Source organism: Manihot esculenta, chromosome 9 (genome assembly GCF_001659605.2).
Source record: "Manihot esculenta cultivar AM560-2 chromosome 9, M.esculenta_v8, whole genome shotgun sequence".
Classification (NCBI taxonomy): Eukaryota; Viridiplantae; Streptophyta; class Magnoliopsida; order Malpighiales; family Euphorbiaceae; genus Manihot; species Manihot esculenta.
Window position 1 is genome coordinate 31,596,835 of NC_035169.2, and position 21,638 is coordinate 31,618,472.

General features: G+C 30.1%; 1 protein-coding gene across 1 annotated transcript; it reads right to left on the reverse strand.

The window, feature by feature from the left end:
* Window positions 1-1,147: 1,147 nt before the first annotated feature.
* On the reverse strand, window positions 1,148-12,306 carry LOC110623043. Its single transcript, XM_021767879.2, has 24 exons — window positions 11,766-12,306; window positions 11,370-11,441; window positions 11,029-11,072; window positions 10,842-10,953; window positions 10,626-10,697; window positions 9,969-10,031; window positions 9,776-9,853; window positions 9,582-9,674; window positions 9,340-9,459; window positions 8,944-9,030; window positions 8,597-8,806; window positions 8,467-8,514; window positions 7,632-7,886; window positions 6,904-6,983; window positions 6,588-6,832; window positions 5,128-5,196; window positions 4,980-5,044; window positions 4,697-4,866; window positions 4,147-4,225; window positions 3,283-3,538; window positions 2,896-2,941; window positions 2,327-2,435; window positions 1,587-1,649; window positions 1,148-1,435 (listed from the first exon to the last, which is right to left on the reverse strand). The coding sequence occupies exons 1-24, from the start codon at window positions 12,117-12,119 to the stop codon at window positions 1,355-1,357; spliced, it is 2,871 nt and encodes a 956-aa protein (XP_021623571.1). The 5' UTR covers window positions 12,120-12,306; the 3' UTR covers window positions 1,148-1,354.
* Window positions 12,307-21,638: the final 9,332 nt, after the last annotated feature.

A 21,638-nucleotide genomic window follows, 5' to 3' on the forward strand; every position in this document is an offset into this window, starting at 1 on the left:
ATTAACAGATATATCACTCCATTTTTAAAATTTAATAGGAAATCTCTCCATTTAAATTTTTATTATCTTATAATAAATAACCAAAATTACTTTAGATATATATTTTTTAATCATTAATTTATGTCAAAATTAATACTTATATTTCTTGATTTTTAAAAATAAATAGTTTAGTCTCTATTAACTCCAAATTTATAATCTTGCTGCGATTATGCCCCCAACCAATTTACAGACTAAATTGCATCAAAGGATCTATATGTTTTAATCATTGTTATTACCATGATTATTCTAGTGCTACTAAACTAATGTGAGATGCATTTTTGTGTATGAGATTTTTTTGAAAGAAACTTTTTTTATGCGATGTGTTAGTTTAAAAAAAAAAAAGAGAAAAAAAGACTATTCTCAGCCAAAGTTGAGAATTTGTCTTGTAGTTAGTTGAGTAGTTGATAAATCGTAAAACACTCTCTTTTGCCTATGAAAAAGATAATTTTAAATAAACCTGAAAAAGATAATTTTAAATAATCCAGATATAAAAATGGCTACTGATATTGTTGTTTTTATTATTATATAATTTTAAGATCAAATTTATTTACAGCAGAATAATATACAAAGTCAGATTTCAATTAATACAAACAGAAAATTTATCGCTATTTTAATACAGCATTTTTTTTTCTATATGGATATTATATAATTGATATTATTACATTTCAATTCTTTTCTCACACCTCTCACGATAAATTCTGAATTGGATTTTAAATTGACAGAAATTTAAATTAATTGAACTAATAAATTTTAAATTATTTGTTAAAAAAAAAGTAGTTACTGTTAAAATAGATAGAGTGCAGAGAATATTTGCTGACAAAGAGTATCAGGAGAGCTGAAAAAATGAAAAAGAAAAAAAACATAAATGTTTGTATATCTCTATCTTTTAATAATAAAATTTAAATTGTTTTTCTCTCCATTTTTTCATTTTTTATTATATTAATTTCATAATTAAAGTCGACATCTAGCTTTTTCATCCTTATATATAGTGGTCTTGAAACTTTGTTTTTTTGATAGATATTCTCCAATTTTTTTCATTTTTATTTTCTATTTTTAGAAAGCTATTTTCCTGTTTTAGTCCCTTCTTTTAATACGTATCCCAACTGCATAAGATCACATGAGAAAAAGCATCTTCAAGTAATCCAATGGGAGAACACATGACTGCAAATTTATCTGAGAATTTCCCAACATTTTTATTTTCACTAACTGTAGGGTGGAGGGGGCAAACCAAGTTCTGCATCCTGCAATTCTACAGTACCACAAACTACACACGCAGTCCTTCCAAAGTAAGGAGACAATAGAATATAACAAAATTCTATTTACTTCTCTCCAATGCCAAATCAAGCAATTTGCGAAAGAATCGGTGAGGATACATTGGAGGTTGCTCTGCTAGTGCCTGCACCAAGCAAGGTAATCGCTCGTTAGGAATGAGTTTATTACACTGATTCCATTAGCTCATGCAACACTGAACACAAACGCCCAATTCCCATCAAATACTCCAGCATATGTATGTGCTGTACAATATGAATTTGGAGTGCCATAGCTACCTGATGAACCAGGACAGTGGAAGGAGTCATTCCAGGGACAGTATTGACCTCTATAACCAAGACCTGCAAAGGAAAATTTTTTAATAAAAAATTAATAATTTAAGTGCTTGAATCTTAAATTGAGTCATAGTGATATTATATCATTTACCCTTCATTTAGAATCACCAGTTTTGCAAGAATTCAATTTAATTGATTTCTTTTATAATAAATTTCTTGTTTAGAATGGAAGAATTCAATTTTTTTTAACTTAAAAATTTTCATTTTAAAAGAAGTTGAAATCATTCATGATTTTGCAATAATTCATTTGAATTATTTTCTTGCAAAATGAATTATACTAAAGGAAGGGTTAAAGATCCTTTCTCAATAGGCTAACTACATGGGAAGAGTAAGGTATTAAAGCATCCCACATTGAGAAGTTACCAAGTTATGTGAAAATATATATATAGCTTAAAACGTACTACATTACTTGGATTAACCATCTTAGCTAGGTGTAAAGGGTCAAAAAGGTATTTAGACTGGTTTTAGCCCAGATATTACAGGTACACTATTGCCAAACCTTGTTTCCTTCTTGTTGCTTGGCATTTTAAAAAAGTTCTACATTTTAAAACTTGCAGCCTGTTTTTCTATCTAGTTCAGACAAGCCAAATGGGCATACTAACAACAACATAAAAATCTTCTCGTGTTCACAACTTGAGACAAATTCAGGCAGATCCAATAATGTCATTTAATGATTAACATACCTCTCCACTATCAACGTTAAGAAAAGCATCGATTCGTGAAAATCCTTCTAATTGCAGAGTGTTTGCAATCAGTTCAATATGATGTTTACAATTCTCCAAAGCCTCATTACTGATTCAAGAACAACACATTAAATTAATAAAATTGAAGATCAAATAAGAAATCATAATTAATAAATATAATGAAGAAAGACATGGGGAGGAATTTATCCATGAACGCCTGTTTTATTGGAAATAATAATGTCCAAATTTTTCTACAAGGCCAAAATACTATTAAGAGATCTGGATCAAATGGTGCTGTATATGATACCAAAATTCATCTTTGTGCAATGTAGTATTTTTCTAAAAGATGGAGTCGATGTGTTGATCATTAGTGGATTCCGCATAATATGATTCACAGCAAGTAAAAGATACAAGCACCACCAAACACGAATCCCCTTCAACCAAATTTTAAAAGCAGCAACTTACATGCAAAAATTGAACAAATTCCATTTTAATGAATAAGATATTAGAAAGTGAAAGCAATGAAGAGAAAGGTTTGTCATTTTTGTAATAAAGTTTCCAAAGCAAACCTAACAATTGATGTAGGTGGCGGAGTAAGATTGATGCCAGTTCCACCTGTCAAATATGACAAATAATATATGCATTAAGACACCATAAAACTATTTTCGATAGATATAATATAGTAACTTAACCTTGACATTAAGCATTGCCAAAAACTTAACTGTAATCATTGTTTTTTCTTCTTGCTACATTTAATCAAATCTCACATCATCTATCCATTATTTCATTACTCACAACAAATTTTCTCAAAACCACTATGTCAAAAAGTAATGCAGTCAACTAGTCATTCTAATGACTCATAGACTGCATGTAAAACAAAAAAGCACCGCAGATGAAATTACATTCCACCTCTGTCTAAACTCTAAAGGTATAACTTGCAGCGAGCAAAGACATACCTTGAAATTTCTCTTCAAGTGATAAAATAGCACCCGATTCTTTTACAGTAATACTAGGACTCAGTGAGTGCATAGATCCACATTTTCCTATAACACCAACTGTTATTTCCACCCACCGGCTGTGTCCTTTCCACATTAAGCAATGTGCAGTTTCACTGACAGATTTAGATGAAAAAACAATTTCATCAGTCTCAATGAAAGGTTCAAAGATCAAGAGCTCTGGAGGAGGGCTGGGCATCTCAATCATTCCATGTGCCTGGATATTACTCCACAGAAAAGATGTAGGAGTGTTATTAGGTTATCAATTATGCACAGTAGACAAGAAAAAAATAAGGACAAAGTTTAGGAGCTAATGAACATAAACATATGGACTATTCAGTCAGGAAGTTAAATTGCTTTTATGGCATTCATCAACGCAGAGGATAAAAATTTAGATCCAAGAATGGGGAAGATTGCAATAGGTTTTTTATCAATATATTTATTTGAAAATAGGTTAACTTATAATTAGTTAGTGCTAAAGATCTAAAAGTAAAAGCTAGCTACTTTTAACTGGACTTAACAGTCTCCAGTAGCAAATTTTCTTTGAGACAGTTATCAGATGCATCTCCAAATAAGCATCCATTGGTCCATGCATATTTCACATGTATATAAAAGCTCATTTATCTTATTAAAGATGGCACCCACATCAATTTACTTTCATAATTGCCATCTGGTTATCATTTCTGATTTTCTAGATTGGCATTTAGCAAGTTATAATTTCCCAACAGTCTGTCCATCAAACATAAAATTCATAAAAAAAAATCTCATTTGATTTGAACCAAGAAATATCTATGAAACTTTTAAACAAAATGTTTAACCATATACCTTTGACAAGCTATCGGGTGGTATCCGAAGAAGGCAGTCCCTCAATGCTTTGGCATACACCACAAGGTCATCGGCACAACTAGATGTACAATCAAATAAGCAGAATCAGCAATACAATGAGAAATATCAAGCATTGTAGATAATATAGATGATATCAGTTTTGCACATGAAGTCTCAAGGAACATTTCAATATCCAAAAGCACAGCACCTTTCAAAACAAATAAAAACATGCCACGTTTGGACAGAAAAATTTCAAATGACGGAAATCGGACATGAAGTTTAACTTGTTGACTAGAAGATGTGCACTCTTAGATTTAGTACATTCATGCATGAAGATAGTTTCGTGCACATAAATGAAAGCCTACTTGAAGTGCAATAAATTACATCTTTTCATATGCTTTTCAAAATTCACCCTCAAAAAGTTCTTATTTACATACAGGAATCTAACATAAACTTAATCAAATAAAACCAACGTATTATCAAATCCCTCCATCCAAATGCAATAAATGAAGCACAAAGACATTTGATAATAAAACATGAATAAACTGACCATAATCTTGCAACACCAGTTGAGCATCCATCCCTTGCTGGTTTAACACATAAAGTTTCACACTGAAGGGTTGAGGTCAAATTATTCCAAAACTCAAGTGCAGGCTTATTTAGCAAATCCTCCTTTTTGCACACTTCTTTATTTATGGTAAGAACTCCCTGATCTGCAAGCTGTTCATTTCCACAGATGATGAGACTTGTCATACCAAAAAGGAAAAATGAAAAAGTTGATTCAGATCATAGACGACAAAAGGAAATACAATAAATTAATTTTGTTAGCATACATTCCTAAGAGCCAGAGATGTTGCAACTTTGTCCATGCAAGTCTTTGAAGCTGCTACACCAGGACCTTTATTTGAAAATAGGAGGACCATTAACAATTAAACTTTAGAACAGTTTGATTGTTTGTCTGCCAAGTAAATTAGAATAAACCTGTATAAGGAACACCTTCGGCCTCCAGCAAAGATTGAAGTGTACCATCTTCACCTATGCCTCCATGCACTATTGCAAAGATTAATTAATGTCAATATAGAGTACATAAAAAAATAAGAAAAAGGATTTGCTCTAACCTTAAGCATGTGACCCTAAATATTCTATCAACAAATAAAATATGCAGGGGGCTACTACCAAGTAAACCAGATAGAAGATCTAATAATTACAAGAATTAATGCAAAAAATCAATAAAGTTCTTTCTTAATTCTGATTGGTCAGAAGATCAAACGAAAACATGTAACTATATTCGAGAAAGATCTCTTTGAATGAATAACCTACCTGCACGCTCTATGTTTCTCTGTCATTTTAACTAAGAAGTATACAAGTTTTGAAGATATGCTTTTTATTAAATGATAAAACCATCATCAACATTAGGGAGCGCAGTAATTTTCATTCATCCATGAAAAACAAAATAAAAGAGCTTACATCTAGCGAGTAGCAATATTCTTGGATTGGCAACATCTTAGTTGCTGGTTCACTGTGGTAGCCAATGCTTGTAAAAGAAATGCAGAAAGGTAAAACTATCCAATAAATTCCCTTCCCAATTCCATACTTCAGTTTGATCAGCATCATGTAGTGACCAATTTCTAATCCCCTATTTCACTAATATCAAGCACAATCAAAAGCAAGTAATAAGTTTACTTTGTTGCTTGACAAAGAATCCACTTGCCATACTCTAAACAGTTGAATTACAACACTTTCCCTTAGAAATGTCAAATGGCAATATCCATTAGAAAATAAGCTGCGAAGATAAAGATTTAATGCATATGCATGTATTTATCTTTGTTGAATCCCACATCGGTTGTGGAAAGGGATAATATGCCCCTTATATGGGCCATAGGCACTCCTCCCTCTTGAACCAGCTTTTGGGGTGAGTTAGGTCTAACCCAAATTTAACATGGTATCAGAGCCGATGTTGGGCTCCCATAAATATGTCCACACACCAGTAAAATTCTGGGCGTAAGGGGTGTGTTGATTCCCACATCTGTTGTGGAAAGGGGTAATGTGCCCCTTATATAGGCCACAGGCACTCCTCCCCCTTGAGCTAGCTTTAGGGTTGAGTTAGGTCTGGCCCAAATTTAACAATCTTTTGTACCTTTTCATGTTCTGTTATAGTTTCCAGAATGAAAAACGAAGACCTGTAAACATGACTTTTGCTGCGAAATGAAAAACATATGCAATAAGTAAGATATCATGCTGTAACAAAATAATTTACCATGATAACAATATCCACAGAGAAGCTTTTATTGGTTAGATTCATGCCAAAAATTATGATTTCAATAAACACCAACACATAAATCAAATATGACAAAATTATGCCATTTTACTCTAATGAGAAAGAAATATGCAACATTTGACTGAAAAAAAAAAACACATTACAAATATCTGAAAAATAGGACCTGCAATGAAAACTGTTGCTTCAACTTCCTTGGCAAGTTTAATCCACTCCTCCAATGAAAATCTTGTAGGTAGATCATCAGCAATATCAAACCCTTTAAACCAACTATGCTTTTTCAAACCTTCCATGAGATCATTTGTCACTTGGTTGCGCAAGTGAGATGTCAATGCAGCCCGAGCTGGTTCAATTGCCTCTATGCAAGCATCGAGAACTTCTTCTGTTGTGTGTCTCAGCACAAGAGAGTAACTGCATTCAAAAAATTATTATTTTCTAGGCTTTAAAAACACCAAAATAGAGAAATATAAGATATGACTTACGGCAATGACCAAACTGCTCTAGAACTAGCATCAGAAGAACTGCCATTTGATGGGGCAAGCAAACAAGGAGTTACATCAAGCTGCAGAAAATGCAAACCATAGACACGATCAATATGAACACTAACACTTGAGTAGAAACCAAGATGCCAAGCAAATTGAAATAGTAGACGTTGGGCCATAGCATAGTAGCCATGAAGAAGTATAGGACAAACTTGGTTGCAGGCTAAGTGTTGATATACAAAACAAGTGCATATACTTTTTGAGCATGGAAATACGGTTTCTTTTTCCATTTCATGTCTCTTTTCTTTCCTAGTTCTAAGGAATAATATTTAGAGAGTTCTGGAACAGAGGAGGCATTTGAAATTTTGATTCAGTTCATCCGGTCAATGCTATATGGCTAGCTTCCATTCTGAAAATGAAATAATAAAATCAACAGCCTCATTCATCAACAAGACATTTTAGCTATTGGCAATGAATATAGTTACAGTTGTACTTGTACCATTGTACCTCCAATTCTTCACAACATTAAATATGAATGTAAAGCAATAGCATCGTATTTCAAAGTCAGCACACTTTGTTTGTTATTATTTGTAAACATAAGATTAACATTCCATTTTCTCTAAAAGAAAAAGTATATCTCCTCACATCACCAGCATTCACATACAATTGATACACTTCCAAATGTATGCAATCTAAACAATTTAATAACAAATATCTCCTGAACTTACATCGTTAAAGGCTTGCAAGTTAAGCCATACATTTGTTCCGCTCATAAGGGATACTTGCCGCTCTGAAGTGTCCCCTCCAAAAATAACAAAAACTTTGCGAGTGCCTTCACGTTTCCTGAATGTTTCAGTTTCCTGAAAGGATTTTGATCTTCTTGGCAAGTGATTAGATATACTATTCTTCGAAACAAGATTGGGAAACCTCAAGCAAGCATGATGGATGATACTCCGTAGAATATTAGAATGAGAGAATCCAACCTTGAGAGTAAAGGAACTTTGTGAGAAAAATAGCGGTTCAGAAACAGATGAAGCATGGCCAAAGAAAAAATAGAACAAAAAATTATGGAATATGTTGAACAGAAAAAAAAATGTGGGGCATAATTAATCAGCTAGCAAAATGTTTAGGAAGCATTGAATTCTAAAGTTCAAACTATTTGTACTCTATAATGTGCTGCAAAATAATAATGATAATCATAATGCACTTTCTGCCGTATGCCTACCTCAATTCAAATAGTGTCACCTGATAAAAAAAAAAAATCAAACTGTTGCAGCTAAGTTCCATCCTCAAGCAGCATGCAACTCAATATTGCCAATGACATGAAACAATACTAGACGCCACCTAATAGTTGGAGGATAATGATTTGATGAAAATGATAGATTCAAACAACGATGCTCTAAACTTCTACCCACCTGGGCACCCCCAACCCGCACATGCAAAAAGAAGGTATATCACTAAATTTTAGACATTATACACCTAAAATGATTGTGAACCACACAAGTTGGATCTAGTTGACAACTTTCAGTTCAAGGCCATAGCAGAAAATATTATGAAGCGTACCTTTGAAGCTTGTTGAAATAAAAAGCTGGTCTGCTCCATTCCACTGATCTGAAAATAGAACGAAAAATCAATATGGCATGCCGAAGAAGGATGCATGGCCACAGTCCTCAAAGGATGGACAATTACCTACCAGGTTAATGTCAGTGAAGAGTACTGGACCAAAATCAGTCCTTCCAAATTTCCCATCTGAAGTCAAAAACACATTACTGGAAGGGGGCAAAAACCATCCATCTATTCGAGCAAAATCACGAAGGTGAAGCCGTTGGAATAATAAAGATGCTCCTTCTCGAATCTTTCTAATTACATCTACAGGAAAACGAGGCGGAGTATGATAAGCTACCTGGGAAGAAAACAAGAATTTTCTCAGGAAAAAATAACAAATAGAGGCAATACAGATTAAAGAATGGAATATTTTATACTTAACACATTTAAATAAAATAATTGTGATGCAAAATATCCAATTCACTGCTTTTCTACCTGTTGTGTTGGAAGGTACTTTCTTCTGTAATTGAAAATTGCATCCTTTTCCCTTACATCAACATTGCCATGAAATTGAAGTTCCACCTGAACATCACATGTCATTACTGGAACCAAATCCTTTGTTAAGCTATGTAAGTTTATTGCATATTCATCTAAACCTTGCAAGAGCACTAATAAAGGCACTTTTAGAAGAATTTAATATAACTCAACAACAGTATGTTAAAAGCAGTATTTCAAATTGAATCATGCACTCTCTGACATATCATGGATAAACGAAATATCATTCTAAATTGCAGTGCATTCTACCTTTTATCGCCTTTGAGTTCTAAACTGGCCTTCTCAAAAGAAAGAAACTGTGAAGTGAAATGATGTCAAAAGCTAATGGGCATTTACCTCAGTTGGCAGTAGAACAACAGGATGACAATCAAAGCCAGATCCCACATCAAATACAATGGCTGTAAACTCACTTCCTCCCTCAAGGAATATTTCAACAAGGACTTTATCGTCAACCCCCTTTCAGACATTGAAGAACATAAAATTATGTTAGTTGAATCTTCCAACCACAATTTTAAGTCTGATATACCAACTCTTCTGTGGTTCACAAGTAACACTGCTGCAGTTTGAAAGTGAATTACCTCCAGAATTAAATCATTTGCTTTTTTAAGAGAATCAGCAACACCATAAGCAACTGTTACACCAATACTTGATCCTGCTACAGCTGGTTTCACCTGCAAAAATACAAAGATAATGTTTAAGGTCTTGGAGTCTGGACCATCCCAAAATAAGTGTTCGCCATACTTCTTAAATAGGCACAATAAATTGTTCTTACCACAACTTTCCCTGAGTTAGGGTCCAATTGGTTGCTTGCAAACCACTTAGATAATTCAGATTCGTCCGTTTTGCTTCCCTAAATGCCATTTCCAGTGTTAGATGATCCATTCATAAGATTTACAGATACAATATGCATAGTTATCCAATTAATAACTGTGCCAAAAAAAGCCATCGAATAGTTGGAAAAATACCTTCACTAAAAAACTAGGTACAGTTATGAACCCTTGCTTGCTAAGCTCCAAGGATGCATAATGCTGCCAATAATTTAATGATAGAAAAGGTTAGAAATATCTTGCAATTGCAGAAGAGGTGGCCACTAGCCAGTACAGTGAAGTGTGCATAACGCCATAAGCTATGAGCATGTAAATGTTTCCTTCTGTATTAGTGGTCTAATATTCATCAACCATTAAGCAAAAAGGAACATGCCAGTCAATTAAATATGATGAAGATGAAGTATGACATGTTATGTATCTCTTCCAAATGCTACACAACTTGTGCGTACCATATTGTTATCCAATACTAATTGGACCACACTTGATGTTATCATCATTTAAAACCTCAAGAAAGAAAAGGAAACCTTGTTGAAAATTTTCATTTTTCAAAATACTAAACCATGTATATCGGTGTTCATATTTGGATATACCACCTCATCAATCTGTTCAAGCACTGTGTTCAAAAAGCTTCACATGATTCATATCATTGCAATATGAAACAAAGTAGTACAAGTAATAAAACTAAGTTATTCCAATTTCACATTCTAGTTTAGGCCCCAGACTAAAAACGTGTCAAAATTCAAATGAGAAACAACACCACGTTTACAATATTGAAAAGAAAGTTTCCTCTTTTACCTTGTCAAATGCTTGACGACACTCTTTTGATCCTGTGCCGACAAATGGAATGTTGTACTTTTCCAACAGCTCCTGCATAAGACAATACGTGTAAGAATAAATATCATCTAAAACTTTATCAAGTCGAACTTTGAGCAGAGAAAAATAATATATAACTTCATATATAAAAATAATGTGTGCATCTGCTATCGATGAAGATATTATTCAATACTTCACCTGGATGCCACCATCTTCACCAAATCGACCATGAATCACAGGGAATACTATGTCCACAGAGGCAGCAAGATGTTCTGCGAATTCAGACAGAGATGAAAATCCCAGGGCAAGGCTGCAAAAACAGAAAATTAGTCACCTCAACGCTTTCAATTTTCAATTTATTAGAAAGTTCAGAAGTATAGCTTACCTTTCAAGTTTAAAATCAAAATCTGCAGGAGTATTTGAGTATAGCTGAAAAATAAATGACAGAAAGAAGTGAGAACAAAACCAATTTTGGCGTATCATCAACTTAAGAGCATCCTTAAGAAAATATTCATATACATAATTTTGGAATCTATGGGAAAGAAACGTGGATGCTTCAGCCATTCAAAGCGTTGCTGATCAACTAAAACAAAAAACACAACATATGAAGCAATGCTAAATTTTTGGCAACAATTAAAAAAATCTCAAATGATAGTTCTATTCAGCAACTCCAACTGCACTATGTTTGCCGATATAAGAATTCACAGACAACTGTGTTATACAAACCTGAGCAGAGGATATAGCATAGGCATTGAGTTCATAGTCTATATAGTAGCAGCTCACATGCAAATCTTCACCCTGACACAAATTTGAAAAATTAAAAAATATATATTTGTTTTTTTTAAAAAAAAAAAAGAAACAAAAGAAGACTAAATGCATAGTCTCTACTTTAATCATCTTTAATTACGACGTAATAGAGAATTAAACTTTAAAAAAATGTGTTTGGTCAAATATATTGTTTAGAAGGTTTTTTTTTTTTTTTTTTTTAAATTTAAACGTTTAAAAGTAATTTTTTTAAAAATTTAAGTATTTAAAAGAAATTTTCTTTAAAAAAAAAATTTAGGTGTTGAGGTGTGGCCAAAATCATTCAACTCCATAAATGCATAATTACAGATATAGTACCTGAATGTGATCAAGAACTGATCTAGCAGAGTTAAGAGAAATCCCACGCTCTGCAGAGGGACCTCCACATATTAGACCAACTCTGAGAACCCTACCGGCCTCCTGCTGCTTCTCCTCATCCTCAACAACTCGATCATCCACCACCTCTATTGTGGAGCGTGGAACTCCAACTCCAAAACACCGCGTCTTCAAACAAGAAGAAGAAACATTCAACATCCAAATCATTTCCAACGAGTTCGGAGAATCAGAAAAAGACATCCGCGGAGCAAAGCTCGATTTCCATCCAACGGTGTCGTACAGCCGGATGCCGCCACGAAGAAAGTGGAGCTTAGAAGAGAAAGCAAGGGAATCCATAGAAAGGAGAAAAGGAGAGGAGAAGCACAGATGAAATTGTTCTCAATAATGGAGAAGGAATAGAGTAGAGAAGTGAGAGAGCATTTATTTTGTCCCGTTTGAGCTGTCAATTGAAAAATATATTGTTTCGGACGGCAGAGCAGCTAGAGTAGCAGTTCTCAAGTGCGTGTTTGTTCTCCATTTTATTGGCCGTTATGAACGTTGTTCTCTCTTTGTTTGCTCATTGTATAGTTATTCCCTAGTGAATTGTGCACGCTATAAATAAACAAAACTTTATTAAAATATATTAAATGATTCAATTAAAAATGAATAATTACTAATCCATTTAATAATTTTATTCGCGTGTTAAAATATAAATCGTGAATAACATCATTATGCAACGTTGATACTCTAATTTATTGTACAATTTTCCAAAAAGTTGCCAAAAATATATATACACACATGGCAGTTTCACAGAAATGATATTTTTTAAAATACAAGATCACTTCCAAAAACGTCTCAAATGTCATTATTTATCTTTTGTATTTTTAAAAAATAATTAAAATATTTTTAAATGAATAAATATTTGAATTCTTTTATTCATCTTATAAGTATATTATAATATATTTAAATAAATAACTATTTAATGCCTCAATCTTTATCATCATTAACATTTCATCTATTGAAAAGTATTAAAATATCTTTGTTATATGAGGTATTTTAATAATTTTCTTAAAGTATAGTTAAATGGATAGAGAGTTGAAAGTGTTTATTGGAATCAAGACTTACACTATTTTGGACATATGGTGAGAGAGGATAGAAAATAAAAGAAAGAAAAGTTTTTTTTTTCATCCTTTATTTTTCTTCCTTGTGTTTGATAAACAAGAGCAAATATATTGTTTTATATTCTTATATTTTTTTTACATATTTTTTCTCTCACATTTCCGTTTTCTCTCCAGAAAATATTTAAAGAAAAATAATATCTATTTTTTTTATTATTTTTCAGACTATTAAATAAATTTTTTTTAAAATATTAGTAATTTTTTCAATTTACCATGATTATAGTTAAAATAATAAATCAAATTTAAAAAAATTAATAATAAATTATAATATAGTCTCTAAAATTCTATTTAATTAGTAAAATAGTTTTTAAATATATTTTTATTACAATAATATTTTTTTATTAATTTTATTATTTATTTTCTATTTTCACTTTATATAATATTATAGATTATTAATAAAAATTTAAAACATGAAAAAATAAAATTTTATAATTTTAAAATATATAATATTTTATTTTATTAATATATTATTAATAAAAAGTAAAATTTTTTCAATATAATATTGAGTATAAATATTTAATGAAATATTTTAATATATATTATTTATATGTGATATTTTATATAATATAAATTTATTTATAATATATTTAATATTACATATAATAAATATAAAATATATTTAATTTTAATATAAAATTAAATTAAAGGATTACACATTTTATTAATAAAATAAAATTTTAAAAACTATATTATAATTTATTATTAATATTTTCAAATTATATAAATAAAATTAGAGAGAAATGTAAAGAAAAAGAAAATAAATAAAGAAATAAATTATAATAAATTATATTTTAGTATGTACGGGTCAATCTATCTATTTTTAAAACTAAACACTTAAATTCTTATATTTTTATTCCATCTAAAAATTTCTTCTATCATAAAATTTATTTAAAAAATATAAATATTTTAAATATCAAAAATATCCGTTACAAAAACCTCACCCTCTTAGTATTCTCCTTTTACTTCCCTCCATATTAACTCTCTCTCTCCCATCTTCATCTTTAATCTTTCTTCTTTCTGCATTTTTCTTTCTCTAAGGATCTTACATCCTTCCATCTATGGTGTCTCCAACATCTTCATTCTTTGACATTCTAATACCCATTTGATACAAGATTTTTCAAATCAAGTTTTAGTTTTCACTTCATCTTTTTTAATAGATGCATCTTAAATTCCAACAGCAGATTTTCTCAATTTTTTTCACTTGCCCAAATGCTCACCTTCCTATTTTTTCTCAAATTCTTCCATCTCCTTCACAAACCCTACGTATATAACTCCATTAGGTTTTATTAAAATTCACATAGGGCATGACTTGTATGGGTAAAGTCATAAAAATTATACTGTATGGGCATGACTTTTTATCATAAAAATTATACTGTAATCTTTTGATAATTACAATTGATAAATTATTTACCAAAATATTTGTTTAGAATGGTAAAAATTAATTATATTATTATAAAATAAAAAAATAACATAATAAAAATTAGAAGTAAAATCATTTTTAAATATATTCAATAAATTGTTTTTAATCATAAAAATGAGAATAATTTTTTTATTTTTTTACATAAAAAACTATTTTCTATTATTGACAGCCAAGCACATTTCCATATTTTCCCTTAACTTTTAGAAAATAAGAACTGCAGTTTCATTACAATATAGAAAAAAAGAAAATAAAAAAATGGTATTGCATAAATAATCAAATCCTATTTTTTCCCCTATATGTTTACATACTTTAATAAAATAAAATAAGGGATAAATATAATTTTTCTTAATAAAATTACTTAATTGTCAGGAATTATAATTTTATTTTTATATAATATTATGAATACATATAAATAACTTTAATATAAATTATTAAAAATTTAAAATATAACTATAATATTTTATAGTAATTATATTTTAAATAATCGACATACGATGAATAATTTATTTTAATAACCATTTTATTTATAATTTAATCAATAAATTTTATCATTACTTTTAATTTTTTTTAATGTCTAATCAATTTTCGCCCTTCATTATTTGAAAATTATATATATTGGATCAGTAATGTGATTTTTACAAATTAATTTTTCTATAATCCTCAATAGAAACAAAAAGGATAAGAAAGGAGTTGCTAATTATTCTTTAATTTTGCAAAAGCCAAACAACTAATAGTTCATAAATTTTATATCAGAAAAATATTATTTTTCTTTTTTAAAATTAATAATTTTGTAAAAATTTAATCGAATTAATTTTTTAAAATAATTTTAAACAAATGAAACAATTGAGTTATTTTTAACTTAATAAAATTTTATTATAAACAAGAAGTAGAAACATTAATAAGCAAAACCGCAAAAATTGGACTTCAACGGCAAAGCCAGGGGCTATCTTTTTTTTAAGTGGAATGCTATTGTTTTCCTCTGTTTCCATTTGGAATCCCCTGGCTGAAATTTCTGTAATTGCTCGCAAAATTGCATATTTTAACCGCCCTGCTTTGCAATACATGTGAATTATTATTATTATTATTTTTTTTTCTTTCTTTCTTTCTTTCTTTCCTTCATGTCTGTTTAAGGCTTCTAATTCTCAATTCCATTTTATGACGAATATAAGCTGTTTTTTTTAGGAATAAAAGCTAACACTGCAATTATTTAGCTAGATTCGATTCAGCGATTAAAAATAGAGTGATTTATAATTTAGTCCCTGGATATTGCCATTATTAACAAGTCAGTCCCTGTATTTTTAGAAACCTATTAAAACGTCTTTATGTTTTATTTCCGTCAATGAAATAGTCATTCCATTCTATTTTCCGTTAAAATTAGATAAAAGAGGAGAGATAAAATTTTTAAAATCTAATTTTATCCTCAAATAAAACAATTTATTTAGTCCTTGTATATTGTAATTATTAACAAGTTAGTCCTTACATTTTCAAAAATCTATTAAAATATTTTTATTTTTTTTCATATCTATTAAAACGTCCTTATTATTTTTTTCCATCAATGAAATAGTCCCTATCTTTTCTCACATCTATTAAAACATCCTTATCGTTTATTTAAGTCAACGAAATAGTCCCTCCTCATCGTTTCTTTCTGTCAACGAAATCGTCCCTCCCTATATTTTTAGAAATATGTTAAAACGTCCTTATTGTTTCTTTTTGTCAACGAAATAGTTCCTATCTTTTCTCAAATCTATTAAAACATCCTTATTGTTTCTTTTTATCAACAAAATAGTCCCTATCTTTTCTTTCCTCCTCCTCCTCCTCCTCCTCCTCCTCCTCCTCCTCCTCCTCCTCCTCCTCCTCCGAAAAAGAAGAAGAAGAAGAAGAAGAAGAAGAAGAAGAAGAGAAAGAAGAAAAAGAAGAAGAAGGAGGAGAAGAAGAAGAAGAAGGAGAAGAAGAAGAAGAAGGAGAGAAAGAAGAAAAAGAAGAAAAAGAAGAAGAAGAAGGAGAAGAATGAGAAGAAGAAGAAGAAGATAAAGAAGAAAAAGAAGCAAAAGAAGAAAAAGGAGAAGAAGCAGAAGAAGAAGGAGAAAAAACAGAAGAAGAAGAAGAAGAAAGAGAAGAAGCAGAAGAAGAAGAAGCAAAAGGAAGAAGAATTGATGAAGAAGAAAAGGAAGGAGGAGGAGAAAAATAATTGGAGGTAATTTAGTATTTTACTATATTTTTAACGGCAAAAATAGACAGAAGGACTATTTCGTTGACGGAGAGAAAATATAAGGATGTTTTAATAGATTTCTAAAAATACAGAGACTGACTTGTTAATAATGTCAATACCCAAAGACTAAATTGTAGATCTCCCTTAAAAATATATTATTCACTTGAAATATCCAAATTTGAGTATTCGCACTCTCAATCCGTACACAAAATATAATGTATTAAAAAAAACACTAACACCACAATCCTTGCTTTGCAGAATAGGAGTGTCTTTGGGCTCCAACAGATTTTTAGTAAGCATGCTGCATTTGAAGTTATATCTTATTTGGGCCTTAGGCCTTTATTTTAACAAAGTCTCTATCTTTGAAAAATAAAAGAAAAAAAAGACACATGTTAAAGAAAGAGGGGATAGTTAAGATGTCGTCTTACCTTAATATTGATTTGGTACATAAATTTCAGATATAGTTTAATAACTTAAATAATTCATATTTTGTTTTGATTCTTTTTTATTTTCCATATTTTTCATCTCGTTTAGTTATGTTTAGCTTTGTGCATGTCGTTGTTCTTGTCTATAGATTGCTTTCTAGGCATGCCGCGGTCATCTTCTCTAATTGTTTTCCTGATGAGGATGGATGGCAGTGGCTTGGCAATTTCAGGCAGTGAGGTGATGGAGTTGGACAGGACTGCATCTAGGTTGTTGGCTTTGACTATAGATGTGGGTTATGCTATGAGTTGAGTTTGGGTTGGACTTTCTTTAGCTTAGCTTATATGATCTGCTGATTAATGGCCTTTATAAATTACTTTTCCGCTTAATTTGTTGCAATTTTACTTTGTTATTTGTCAATCAATTAATTATTAAAAATCGCGTATTCAGTATGCGGACACTGCTGTAAAGATATTCTTGCTATATTTTCTATAAATGAGGTATTTCTCTCTTATAAATATTTGGATTTGCCACTACTTCTGTGACGTTTGCGTTAAAAAACTTTAGCTGCCGTAAGAGATTGCGTCAAGATTAAAATATAGTCATGGGAGTAAAAATTATTATCACATACTAATTGGGCTATAATGATTCAATCGGTGTTAACTGCTATACCCAATTATTGGATGTATGTTTTTTTGTTTCTCAAGCAATTTTTCTGCTAAGCTAAATAGTTTGCTCTCTAGATTTTGGTGGGGTGGTGATGCGAACTTTTCGAAACTTAAATGGGTTAGTTGGAATTGTTCCTGTGAATCAAAACTTTATGGGAATTTGGAATTTAAATAATTTGACAGTTTCAATCTAGCTTGCTTGCAAAGCAGCACTGGCGACTAGTTCATCACCTGATGAACTGTATGGGCAAGAGTGTTAAAAGCATTATATTTTTCTCATATATCTATAAGGGATGCTGTATATAAGTGGAATAATTCTTGGATTTGGCAAAGCCTCTAGGATGGGCGTGATGTACCGCATGAAGGGATATGTATAAATATTGGTGATGGTAGATCCACTCATATTTGGTCTGAACCCTGACTGACTGAGTTAACTAGATTTCATCTGCAGCAACCCTTGGTGGTTCTGACTAATGTTCGGATCACTAATCAACTACCATTTTCTAAAATGGAATCACTAGCTCCTCACCTCTCACCACATGAGGTCACTCAAATTTCATTAATATCAGTTACTCCTAGCAGCACTCCAAATCTTTTAGTTTGGCGTCATACTATGACTGGATTTTACACTGTGCGTTCTGTTATCGACTTTTACTACATCATCACCAGCTTTTAGGTCTAATTTTGTTACCATCTTTTTCTATATATCCTAGTTGTGGTGCATTGAAGAGTATTTGGTTCATTCCGGTCGTACTGAAGCTGAGATTTTTCATTTGGAGATCACTTCATAATATTTTGCCTGTTTTAGCTAGTTTAGTAAGGCGTGGCTATTTATCTAATTCTCAATGTAAGCTTTTTTACTCTGAACTTGATACTCTCAACCATATGGCTTTTCACTGTTTCTTTACCGGTTTAATATGGTTTGCTAGCCCGTGTACATATAAGCCTCTGACTTTGCTTTTCCTTATTTTCTTACCTTGTGGGAGGCTCTTTTAGCACTGTCCAAATTGGATTCGAAATGTTTGAGACTTTTAACTCTTTCCACACTTATACTCCGACACATTTGAAAAGAGTGTAATTATTGCGTTTTCGATAAAGTTCCTCCTGACCTTATGCATGTTGTGTCTTGTATCTTATTTGATTTCTCATAATTACAACTCGGTGGGATTTTTGTTGATTCTTCTTCGCATCCTTCTCATATGTCAGCTACAGACAAGAGTTTGCTTACTTGCTCTCTGGATTGTGTTTTATTACACTATGATGTCTCATAGAAGAATCAATTTTCTCCTACTGTTATGCTTATTATCACTGATCGGGTTGGATAAGTTATTCATTCAGGTGTTTATCGGTCATTACACGTAAAGCTCAAGTTTTGTTAGATGGTATTAAATTGGTTGTGTCTCTAGGACTATCATTCCTCATGTGTGACACAAACTTTCATATTTTATATTCCGTTGTCCAGTACCTTGGCAAATTATTAGTAGCATTTATTTTATAGGTTTGCTCTGTTTGTAATAAGTTTCCTTTTGACATATTCATCCATATTTGAATATTAGCTAAACTCTATCGTCTGAATTTACTTTTTTAATATTGGCTTTTGTACAACCCGTGTTATTTATAATCTCTTTTATAGTCTTGCTACTTTAGTATTTTTGGAAATGTAATTTATTTACCGTTAAAAAAAATTATATAAAAAAGTTACTAGTATTAAAATATGGGCTATAGGCCTACGAATACATTTTGTGCATGCATTTGTTTAAAGCTGGTGTCTTGCCCAAATAAATGACTCCTCCTAAGTAGGCCACTGCCCAAGATGGATTTTTCTTTCTCAGTTTACCGGATTTTCTTTCTATTTGAATCCATAGGATGTTTAGCATAAATTGTACTTAATCTAATATAGTGTTTTTTTTTTACTTATTAGCATTTTTCCATTAATATTATATCATTTTTTATAATATGACTGCTTACAAAATTTAATTTTACTTAATAAAGGATTTAAAATAAAATATAAAATTTACTTGACTTTTATATGTAACATTTTTAGATTTTTCTTTTTATCATTTCACCTGCATATGTAAAATCGTTTCTGCAAACTGAAAGGTTTTTTTTTTTTTTTTTTTTTTTTACATTCACTTTCTGTTTAGAATAAACAGTTTTGTAATAATTCAATTTAATTGAATTGAAAAAATTTTAATTTTTTAATTTAAAAAATTTCCATTAAAAAAATAAAAATCTTATATAATTTTATAAAAAATTCATTTAATTTTTTTTTTTTTACGAAATGAGGGTAAAACATATTTGATATTGAGTTTGAAAGTTTATATATATATATATATATAACATAATTTTAAATGTAATTGAAAAAATTATTTTGTTATTTTAATTAAATTATATCAAAATATAATATTAAATTATTTTTTAGTATGTTCTAAATAATATATTTAAAATGATGTTTTTCCGAAAAATAATTTTAACAGAAATATCAAACAAAACCTCCATGAATAAGACAATATATATTTAAACTATTAATATTCACTAAAAAAAAGACATTGTGACACTTGAGTTTTAAAAACATCTTATAATATAAAAATTATTATTAATATGATCTTATGTTCTTAACATAAGATTTATTACTTAATTGTACTATTAATAATTAAAATAACTTAATAATAATAATTATATATAATTTACAAATTTTAAAATTAAAACTCATCTTATTTTTTATATATTTAAAATAATTATTTTTAATATTTAAATTAATAAAATATTATAAAAAAATTTACGCTATTTGCCTATTTTAATTTTAAATAATTCCTATGGGCCATAATATTTTTAAATTTTAAAGTGTCAAAGCACTTTTCCAATATTCTACGCATGTCATGTTTGTGTAAATGCACGATTTTTCAATTTGATTTGAGTTGGGATAATGGCCTTGAAAATAATTCATTTTTGTCTTATCAAGCTTACAGCCGCGTTATATGACGTTTGAAACGAGAAAAGTGGAGTTGGTAGGGTTTTTTTTTTATTATTTAAAAAAAAAGTAAGAGAAAAATATTTGTTTGAAATATTTATTAAAAATTAAAGTTTTAATTTAAATCTAATATAGTTTAATATAATAATAATATTAATAAAATTATTTCATTAATTTTAAAAAAATTAAATTTAGACTTTAATCTCTTATGTTAAGTTGCTTTCAAAAAAAAAAAAAAAATCTCTTATGTTAAGTATTATCGACTTCCATTAACCAAAATTTGTATTAGAAAATTGATAGACTTTAATTTTATTCAATTTAATGTATTTCTCTTATTTTTTAATAAAAAGTATAATACCTTCAATTAAATGTATTTTTTTCTTTTTTCCTCTATAAAAACTAAAAACTGTTATTTTTTTAAAAAATAAAACAAATAAAAACTGTATTCCATTCTAAATAAAATAAAATTGTATTTCCAGATTCTATTCGTAAGTTTTTTTTGATCTCGTACCCATTTGGATCTAGTCAAAACCCACGAAAACAAATCAGATCTAGAGCTCGGAACGTCCTTAGGCAGATCTGCCCCGCAGTCTAGAATTGGATCCTGATATATATGGCAGGCCGAGTCGCCTGTGAATCCAAAATCAGTAAGAAAAAAGCTGGTCCGATGATAGGACGGGGTGAGAAAGAAACAGGCTAGTTCTTTCGCAACCCTTTTCGCATACATATTAGGGAGAATTAAATGGCCGTCTGAAATAGATAAAATGATTGACGCTACTATATGTACAGATCTACTCGACAAAAACGAATATTACTGTAACAGAAAAATTATTAGGTGTCACTGACAAGTAAAAAGAAAAGAATAAAAGAAAAGGGAGACCCTTCTCATAAAAGAGCTTACACATATATTGTAGATCCTATTTTCTACATTTTGATATCATATTCCAATAATAAAAATATGAAAAAAAAGTAAATAATCTAAAAAGTTTAATTTTTAGATTTGATTT

Coding starts and splice junctions, on each gene's coding strand:
- LOC110623043 (XM_021767879.2), bottom strand. CDS start 12,119: ATGGATTCCCTTGCTTTCTCTTCTAAGCTCCACTTTCTTCGTGGCGGC. Junction 8,807..8,943: donor AGTACCTTCCAACACAACAG/GTAGAAAAGCAG, acceptor TTTTCTTCCCAG/GTAGCTTATCATACTCCGCC. Junction 1,436..1,586: donor CCACTGTCCTGGTTCATCAG/GTAGCTATGGCA, acceptor TGCTTGGTGCAG/GCACTAGCAGAGCAACCTCC.